Source organism: Sinohyriopsis cumingii, chromosome 8, assembly GCF_028554795.1.
Source record: "Sinohyriopsis cumingii isolate HCF-2022 chromosome 8, ASM2855479v2, whole genome shotgun sequence".
Classification (NCBI taxonomy): domain Eukaryota; kingdom Metazoa; phylum Mollusca; class Bivalvia; order Unionida; family Unionidae; genus Sinohyriopsis; species Sinohyriopsis cumingii.
The window spans coordinates 108,567,635-108,578,148 of NC_142968.1; the positions used below are offsets into that span (position 1 = coordinate 108,567,635).

The window sequence follows — 10,514 nt, forward strand, 5'->3', positions numbered from 1 at the left end:
GAGTCACAGTAATCTACAATTTTATGTGGGTGTATTTGTAATCATAAATCCTCTCCTATTCATGTGATTTGAGGTATAACAACATGTTATGAAGGATACAAACAACCTTTGTGATCATGTCTCTGTGGTCATGAGCTAAGTACAAAATCTTTCCCTGAGCCAGTAAAATATGAAATGTATGTCATGGCAACTTCATTTTTTTGTAAAGGTTTAGTACTAATAGAGATGCATATGTACCTTGATGATTCTAGCATGAACAATGTAGAGAAATAAAACACTTGAACCCAAGTCAGTGAAGCACAATATATGGGCCACAGTGACCTACTTTTGTGATGAGGGTGTAACACTTGTCACAACGCATTCCCTCAACTAGTTTCTCAACACTAAGTTTAGTAGTATGTATGCAGATTGCAAAAATCCTTTGTGGTCATCAGCTAAGTGCAAAAAACTTACAACAATAACATATAACGTAGGCCACAGTGACCTGCATTGTTGTAATGTGTTGTTGTTGTTGTTGTTGTTGTAGTAGTAGGGTTTAACGCCATTTGTCAGCACATGATAGACTACACATGGCAGCCAGTATTAATGGTGGAGGAAGAACCCGGGAAAACCCATGGAAAGAACCACTGACCCATGAAAAGCTACTGGCAAGCTTTCCCACATACCCACGTTGGCTGAATCCAAGACTCGAACCCACGCAGAGAGAGGTGAGATGGCAGTGATCCATAATGGAGAGTGCTTTAGACCACTCGGGGCCCCTTCAGATATATGTACATATGTCTACAAAGTTTTCCCCTTCATACAGGTGAGGTGCTATGAAACAAAAACTCCCAAAAGGTTCTAAGAAGAAATGGTTGAGAAGTAGTGTTGTTCAGTTTGTACAAATGGTGTCAACAACACTGCTAGGCATAGTAAAGTAGTAGTTCTTTACTTTGTAGAAACAAGCTGAAACATAAGAATTTTTAAAAAAATTATATAATTAAAAATACATTCAGCTTTACCATAATAGTGCTAGAGATCTGACCAACACTTAGTCTTCTGTAGCAGACAGAGAGGTGGACAAGGGTATTTATGCCCTTTGACTGTTGTGGTGGAGCATATATAAAAAAATAATTCACTAGCATTGCTGTATAGATCAAAATCATTGGAGAAAATCAATATTTCTATGATGGGTACCAGATTAGTCTACCACATGGATAGATAAGACAAAGTGGACACAATTAGATTTACCTGTATGAGTTGTTTCCCTTAGACAAGGAGTGGCATGCCCCAATGTGCAGGACTTTGATGTATGTCACTGCAAATCTAGTTTTTCTGGTAATTTTTAGGTTTCAAATGCAAGATGTCAACCTGGCATCATTGTAATTCATATCAATTAAGGTAAGTTATTTAATACAGAAATATAAAATTCACAATGGAGCTAAAAAACCTAAAGTAAATTATATTTACATTTTAAATATTGGTTATTAAGATAAGATTTTCATTTATTTCTTGGAACACTAAGTACTGTTCTATTAAATGTACAAGGTATGATGTCCATAATTTACAAAGACATTGGTACAGTCATGGTCATGCCAAATATGGGTTAAGAAATGTATACAATGTGTATGCACTGAATAAAAAGAAGGGGTAAGAAATGTATACAACGTGTATGCACTGAATAAAAAGAAGGGGTAAGAAACGTATACAATGTGTATGCACTGAATAAAAAGAAGGGGTAAGAAATGTATATAATGTGTATGCACTGAATAAAAAGAAGGGGTAAGAAATGTATACAGTGTGTATGTACTGAATAAAGAAAGAATGAAAAGGTGCAAGTTGTATTGGAAAGTCTATGGTACAATAAATACTCTGTTTTGTTCTTCCCCATCAATAATGGTGAAACAATGTCTTTACTTCTTTTTTTTAAAGAAACATCTCTACCTAACCCATCAACGTAGTATGGGACTGCCTGTACCAAAGAAATTTGATACATACCCTCCCTATGTTAAAATTTATTTTGGAAAATGTTACAGGTCTGAGTAAGATAAAGCATCAACCACTATAACATGGAGGAAGTCATTTTTTTTATATTAAGCTGGAATTTTTCCCTCCATTTTGGGATTTCTATTAAAACCAGAAAATGTGTTTCAGAAATATATATATATATATATATATATATATATATATATATATATATATATATATATATATATATATATATATATATATATATATATATATCCAGCAAAGGGTGGGTGTGATGTGCATTATTAAAAACCCCAAAATCGATATTTATGAAGAAGACTGAAATAGGGCAATAAACTGCTCCATCAGCAAGCAGACTGAAATGAGGTGGTAAACTGTCCCATCAGCAAGCAGACTGAAATGAGGTGGTAAACTGTTCCATCAGCAAGCAGACTGAAATGAGGTGGTAAACTGTTCCATCAGCAAGCAGACTGAAATGAGGTGGTAAACTGTTCCATCAGCAAGCAGACTGAAATGAGGTGGTAAACTGTTCCATCAGCAAGCATGAGGATACAGAATAGGCCCAATACACAATCCTTTATGTTGGAAGAGGTCACTACTGGAGAAAGAAGCTACAGTGATACACTTGTTAGCATGCTAAACTGGTGACTGAAAGGGTGCAGGTTTGAATCCTACCAAAGTGTATCATTGACAAAGGTATTAATTGCAACAGTATTAAAAAAAACTTCTTCTTTTGCTGTAAAATGCCAAACCAAATCTATCAGCACATGAACATACATGTACCAGAACCAGGACATGACACCAGTAGATTAACAATTTTGATCAGTAGATTGCCTTCTAAACCAGTCAATCTTTTATTGACATAAATTTTATTTAACAGCAAGTTTTGAACACGAATCAGCTTCTGATGGAAAATGTTACAATAATAATGAAGTGTATTGTCAATTAATGAAAAAGGAAGAGTTATGCATCTCATATTTCACTGCAAAGATTGTAAAAAATAAAATCCACAAGCATTTTTAGCTACTTCACATGATCCTGGCTGGTGACCACTAACGACATTCACTGTGGTGATTAAGTTTCACATTTAACAGGCTCTCATTAGGTTTCTGGTCCAGATTTACAATGAATCACTTTCTATTTTGTGAAGAATGGAGAATGCCATCTCTGTTAAAATGAAAAAAAAATTTAAAAAAAACAACCACAATGCCCATAAAGAAAACTGTTTTTACCGTGTCTGGGATTTTATGGATGCTGACTGGTTTCCAAAACCCTTCTGAGCTAAGTTCACCACCCCCAAGTTCCTGCATTGTACTTAAGATGTATTCCAGAGTCTCATGTCTCTTAGCCTGTGGTTTTTAGCATTAGTATAAAGCATATGAGAATCAGACAATTTTTTAAAATTAAAACAGAATGGAATGTCACCCTTTATTTGGTTAACTGAAAGGATGAACTTTGACTACTGATATTAACCTCATTTTTAGCTGACCAATGAGAAGGTGGTATTCATTCAGCATGTTGCACTTACATATTAACTGGGTGCCATAATCATCATGTCCAGTGGTAATGTTAGAAAACAGGCTGGCATTTCTTAGATTTTAGATAGTGTGTAAACTTGATATAGGCCTAAAAAGGTCAAATCTCTGAACTAAAAATGAGTGCTAAGTTATTAAGTTACTTGAAATGTAGCCTGGGATATCACTGTTGATTTTTCAACAGGTTGCATGAGAAATAAAAGCAGTATCATCTCATGTATTATTATGCAGCAAACATGTGATTCTATTAGCAGCAGGACAATATACTGTTTTAAGGGCTGCCTATTGCATATGCTTTGTTACAGCTGGGATCTACCACTTTTGAAATTTAAAATACTTTTTTTTAATTAATGAAAAGAAACAACACACTTGAGAAACCAGCCAGAATTAGTCTAGTGGGGACTGGAAATGTTCCACCAGTACAATGATCATTATTGTTGGAATTTGGGGAGTTTAAGTAAACACATAATAAAGCACAAAAAATTGTTTTTAATCCCCTTGAAGAACTTAAAATTTGTGATGATAAACAATCTACTGGTTTAGAAGCCAATCTACTGATTAAAATTTGTAGCTACTGGATTGAGATCCTGGTTCTGGTATAATATTTCCTCTCTCCCAGTAGACTGGTTTTCACTGATTTCTGTAATTTGTGGATAGAACATGTAATACATTATTTTTTAAAAATCATTTTGTAAAAACTTTATTAGTTTTCAAAAGTGGAAAATTTCAGCTACAAAATGGTATGTGAAATAGATGGCCTTTATTATTTTATCCTTCTACTGTAGAATTACATGTACAAGTTAATTTAATATTTTCCAAAACTGTAATTTTAAAAAAGGAAAAAAAACTGAAAGGGACTGGTGCTTTGCTGTGGCCAAAAGAATTAGAAATCAAAAAGAAGTCTGTTTCTTCCCTTATTTAGTTCCATCTGCTGAGTATTGGAACCACACAAGATATTCTAGACAAACTCCAACCAAATTATTTTTGAAATAGAACATACTTACTCCTATGCTGGAGCTTTAAAAAAAGTGCACATGTATTTCATTTTTGTAAATCTACCTTGTGGAAACTGAACTAATAACAGACAGTCATATGAACTAGATCACTGTACAGCTCAAACAATGTAGAGTGGGTTTTTGATGAGAAATGTAGATACAAATTAGAAACTCAGACAAAAATGAGAAATTCAGACCCAAATTAGAAATTCAGACACAAATTAGAGATCTTTTGAAAAGGCCAATAAAGCCAATGTCAAAATTAAGTAAACAATCAATGCACAAATCTGTCATGATATCTGAGGGCAGGTGGGTGACTGAAATTGATTAATCAGGTACTCCAACAGCCATGGGGATAACTGTCCATTGCCTGACAGACATTCCTTGTTTGTGGTAAATAGTCTTTGGCTGCAGAATCTACAAACTGTACTGTTATGGAAAAGAGGGGGCACTAACTTTACTAATGCTGCTGTTGCTCTTTGATAACCACAATGATATTTTATGATTGTGTCTTTCATATTCTGTGGCTTAGATTCAGGAATGTGAGCACAAATGTAATAGTGGCATTTAAGTATGCAGGATCTCAACACAATTTTATGATGAGTAAGTTTCAATTTACATAAATTGGTTTATTTTCGTTTATTTTACAAATGATGTTTAAAATGCCATTATTAAACTGTACTTAGTGGCACTATGAGTTAATCTGATTTGATTTGACATCTCTTCCCTTGATAATACATGCAAAATATATTCAAAGACACTTTGGCAACAGATTAAATTTCATCCCACCCACCCATGAAGCAAACATCTCCCACTTTGTGGTTAGAAGTTTGACTTTAGAAGAAAACATAATCACTAAAGATTTGTAAATGCCAAGTTTTAAAAAAAACTTTACTAGCCAACAGTGCCATGAGTTAATTTAATATTTTTCAAAACTGCAAGAGCCTTAGACATGGTAAAATGTCTCCTCTGTCGTGTGTCCTGTTTATGATATCACTAAGCCTCCAAAAATGGCTCATCTACCCTATGTACTGAATATCTAGCATGATATTTCTGCAGAACACATGGTAATTTCCAAAGATGTACCTTTAAATTTGTTAGAATTCTTCATATAGACACTAAAGTCAATAATCTTTCAAAATCAATGGAACCATTGTGGGTCAGTGGTTAAGGCACCGTATTCCTGACCAGAAGGATTAGATTTTGCATTCACCAATGAATCAGCAGAAACCAGCTACCACAGTGTGTGTCATGTGCAAAGCCTTGGCATGATATAACCATCCAATGTTGCTGTGCCATTAAATAAAACCCCCTCTAAATCTCTATCTTGTTTAAAGGAAATACAGATGACCAGACAATCAAACACTTGCACTGTTCAATTGCAGCAATTATCTACTGTTTCGTCAAACCTTTCTTTTCTGGCTTCATGGTAGTGATAATTCACAAACGAAAGGAAAAAGACCCTAATAATTCAAGTCCCAAATGTGGGTCAGTAGATTCCCTAGGGTCAGTGGTTCTTCCCAGTGCTATTCTGTGTTCTTCATCCATCAAATATACTGGCTGTCATACACAGTCTATCATATGCTGAAGGGTAGTTTTAAATCTATAGCAATCAGAAAACTCTAATGATTGTTTCCATTTTTTCAAAGTATCGTTTATATTACATGCTCAAAACTGAAAGTCTTGTCATAGATGTGATTTGTCTAAATGTTATGGGGTTTTATACAAGTAAAAAGTTTTAGAACTTCAGGATCATGCCGTAGTATTTTTGGGATGAAGCTGTATAAGAAATATGAATGCACTATGAAAATATTTGCATGTAAATTGATATGCAATATTGTGCACTGAGTATGGGATTGTGGGTTTCCCACAATATTTGTCTTATGTTCCCAACTCTTGACCCCTAACAGCTTCACAGTGTGTGCCTTTGTTCAGAAAGCAATACATAAATATGCCTGTTTCTTTTCTTCAGAGCATGTCCATCCATGTTTGTGTTGGCTCTAGAAATTGTCAAAGTCATTAAAGTATATAAAAACTGAAAGGCATCAATTAAGATCCACTTTTGGCAATACAATAATTCAGTAGTGTACTATGAGAAGGGGATCAGAGGGTTGCTCCAGGTGGCAGAGGTCTTGGCTGCTAAAACAGCTGATAAAATTTCTCTGAAAATGACGAAAATTGCCTGTTTGTAACTTTTGTACTCTTGAATCAGAACCTTTCAGCAAATTACATAAGACACTTGTATAACAAGGATCTGAAGCACATTTTACTGCCAGCATGTGCTTCATGAACAAACTGCTACTCTATCCAGAAGCTCATTAAAACATACTTATAATTGACCCTGAGTCAGTCATGGTTACTAATGTAGCATTACTGTCAGTAGAAAGAGATGTCTCTCTTACAATTTACTTCAATGGCATCACTGAGCAGTTTGCAGTGTTATAAGATTGGAAAACTTATTGTCTTCAAGCTGCTGCGTATACATATTTATATTTTTGTAACCAGTAAATAAATAAATTGATTTTGTTAAAATTTATGGTTTTTGTACATGCTTAACAGTAAAATGTTGGAGGTGAATGAGGAAATGTCAGACATGCATAAAAAGGTGCTTGGATGTCTTGTGTTAATGACTGAATTTTACATATCATGAAAATCCATCAAATGGTATTAAATTGCAGGAAATTCATTTTTGGCCAGGGGTCTGTCCCAGGCCCCAACCCCCTAGCTGGTGGGAGGGGCACTAGCCCCCTCCTAAGAACCATCCCCTGGCTACGGCCCTTCAGGCCATGTATCAGGACCCTTTGGGCCATCAGCATCACCCTAGGTGCCATTTATGCCACTGGCACTGCTCACCATTTACTATTAGTACACCAGTGAAAACAATGAAGGTGTGTGGTAGTCTGAGGTTGAAGGCAGTTGTTGTTGTTGTAGGGTTTAACGCCATTTTTCAGCACACAATAGGCTATACATGGCGGCCAGTATTAATGGTGGAGGTTGAAGGCAGACCTACTATTAAGATTTAATTTATTTTTAGGTTGAGTTAATGACAATAGGAACTATGCAAATGAACAATTTGTCAGTTAGTCAATGACTTATTAATTTGAAAATAATAGGAATTATTATAGTATATGCTGGTATAAAATGAGTGATCAGAATCATACAATGTTCAGTTTATTTCAGTTGAACTAGATACTAATCTTTTTACCAGTTACTTAAGTACTTGATAAAATGTTTATTACAAAAGGTAAGTGTAACAAAAAAAAGACAATAATTCAGCGGGGGAAAAATAATTAAGGTTGCAAACGCTGTCAAAACAAAAAAGATTACCTCAATAGATAGATTTTAAATGGTTCCATGATTTGTAAATAATTGTTCTTGTACAGAAATATTTTTTCATAATCAAGCAACCCTTTTTTAAAACTGTCCATTTAATGATGGAAATGACATTTCATTCAGAAACCTTGGGTTTGGTCCACAGGCATAAATGATAAATTGGTGATATATAACTTCTATGAATATGAAATATATTGTGCAGAGAACCATTCCATCATGTATCACTACTGGCCAAACCTGATGTTGTTCTTGTTGTGGTGGCGCTATACAGTTTCACATTTTGCATAGGGTTAGGATTTTAAAGAAAAAGAATGTCCCCGGCTTTCCTCACTGGTTATACTGGCTATTTAAAAAAGACCTTGTATATCTTAGGTATAATGCAAAGAACCTTTAATTCCCTTTATTTTGGTGTATGATTGATGGGTGTACTATGGGTTATAGAGTATACAGCTTGGCCTTACTTCAAATGTGCACCTTTCAAAAAAGTGCTAGCTCTACTTGGTCATTTTCACTTCCTGAACTTCAGAGGTCAATTGTATAAAAAAGAGCCAATAACTTTTTTTACATTTGATATATTTGGTAATTCATTCATTGCACTTTCAGAAGCTGGTATTGTCTAGTCTGGCAAAATTCATGTTCCCTATTTTAATAGCTGCTATGTATAGTGTACTTTAGACTAATTCAGACTGATTTTTTAACACAAGGGAGCAGTCATTTTAGTTAGCAGTGTGCTTAAATCATGTAAAATTTCCAAAAGTACAATATCCAAAAGAAATATCATCCACATTACATTAATGTAGCATAGAGGTATGCAAACATTCTCTCCACTGTGCATGTTTTAAATGCGAACTACTTCACCTTACATACGTCACTCTCTCAAAAGTACATATTATCTGGTGAGTGCCACCTGTAGGGTTTAACGCCATTTTTCAGCACACAGGCTATACATGGCGGCCAGTATTAATGGTGGAGTAAGAACCTGGGAAAACCCCAGAAAGAACCACCGACCCACGAGAAGCTATTGGGAAGCTTACTCACATACCCACATAGCCAAATCTGAGACATGCAGACAAAGGTGAGATGGCAGTGATCTATAATGGACAGCACTTTATACCACTCAGCCACTCAGGGCCCCAGCCAATCATGAGGTATCACAAATAGTTTATTACCCCTACCAATGTATCCCTATCTGCCAGGAAGTTCTACAAATGTATTTCTATCTGCCAGGAAGTTCTACAAATGTTATCATAATCAGGAGGGTTTGATTCTGAGAACTGGGTGGTTCATACAAATAGCTGTGGAGTTTCTTGCTTTTTCTCTACAAAATGTACTATTTTGTCTAGACCCTTCTTCTCCTCTAAATCCACCATTGAAGCAAGACAAAAAGCCAGCTGCCTGATAATACACCTGGCTGAGGCTGAATGGCACAGCTAGACTGACATTTAATATTCCATAATTTTCTACTGCATGTCAAAACTGATTATAGAGGTTCATAAACCAGTCAGTCTGTCCTCATAAACAAGTAATAATGCATATATATGTGCTATGATACTAATCACCTGCCTGGGAAAATGTGCTAATTAATTAGTCAGGACATATCAATTTACCTATCAATTTGAGCTGCAACATATGAAACAGGTTGTAAACGGTCAGTGCCAGATTGTAAAATTCAATCACTGATCCTAAGTACAAGCTTTGATTGATAAAAAAGGAATTAATTTCCTGCCAGAAATTATTTTTAAAATGTTGCAGTAATTCCATTAAAATAACTGAAGTTGCAATAAGACTTGATACCATCCAGGGTCTGTGCAGATTGTTAGGAGTAATCAGTAGAACAAACAAAAGAGACCCTGATCTGCAAGTGCACAATGCAATAGCAGATCAGGATGTATGATGTTTGCAGTTGGACTTGACTTATAAGCAAGTAAATATGGTCCTTGGATAAATCCAATTGGATGGCATCAATTAAGTGGCCATTATCCAAGCCTTTTGACAGATCCAGTATGTAGACATAAGTTGTGTACCTACATGACCTTTTCTATAATCCAAGCTGACAATTTATAGGTATGTTGTAACAGTACAATTGTGAGATGATATCAGCAAATAGCTTTCTAGTGTTGAATGGCTTCCCATTCTGCAAGTTGTATAGGTAACTAATGGAGGTGGGAGTCTTGATAGCTCAGTAAAAAGTGCAACAGACTTGCAGTTTCAGGGTGCAAGTTTGAATCCTAGCATTGGATCAGACAAGGATGGCTACCAATGCATGTCACTGGGCAAGACACTTTGCTCCAGTTGCCTTGGTTACCATGGTGTGTCCTTGGGCAAGACACTTTGCTCCAGTTTCCTTGGCTACCATGGTGTCTTTGGGCAAGACACTTTGCTCCAGATGCCTTGGCTACCATGGTATGTCCTTAGGCAAGACTCCAACTTCCTTAGCACTACTTTCTGTTGCTATGCCATTTTAAATTTAAAAAAAACAACAACAACTTAACTTGTAAATTTTGTAGCAAACTTGGGGTGTATTTATAAATAGGCAATTCAAACTTTCTTATTAAAATCAAATAAAAGTTTCATGAAGTGGGAAATGTGCTTATCATCAAGTACGGGTTTGTCATCAGAGAATTATTATGTATTTTAATATATGTAAGACAATCTTGATTTGTATTGAAATCACACTGTTAAG

The 10,514-nt window shown here is 35.4% G+C and overlaps 1 protein-coding gene across 1 annotated transcript in view; it reads right to left on the bottom strand.

Annotated features, from left to right (window-relative positions):
* The window catches only part of LOC149794351 (uncharacterized), a 115,967-nt gene extending 105,780 nt beyond the window's left edge, over positions 1-10,187 (bottom strand). Inside the window, exons 1-2 of the mRNA XM_089969103.1 lie at positions 10,137-10,187; positions 3,201-3,317 (exon numbers count right to left, since the gene is read on the bottom strand). Coding sequence (XP_089825229.1) covers positions 3,201-3,317; positions 10,137-10,187 — 168 coding nt within the window. The remainder of the gene's footprint in view (positions 1-3,200; positions 3,318-10,136) is intronic.
* Between the last annotated feature and the right edge of the window lie 327 nt (positions 10,188-10,514).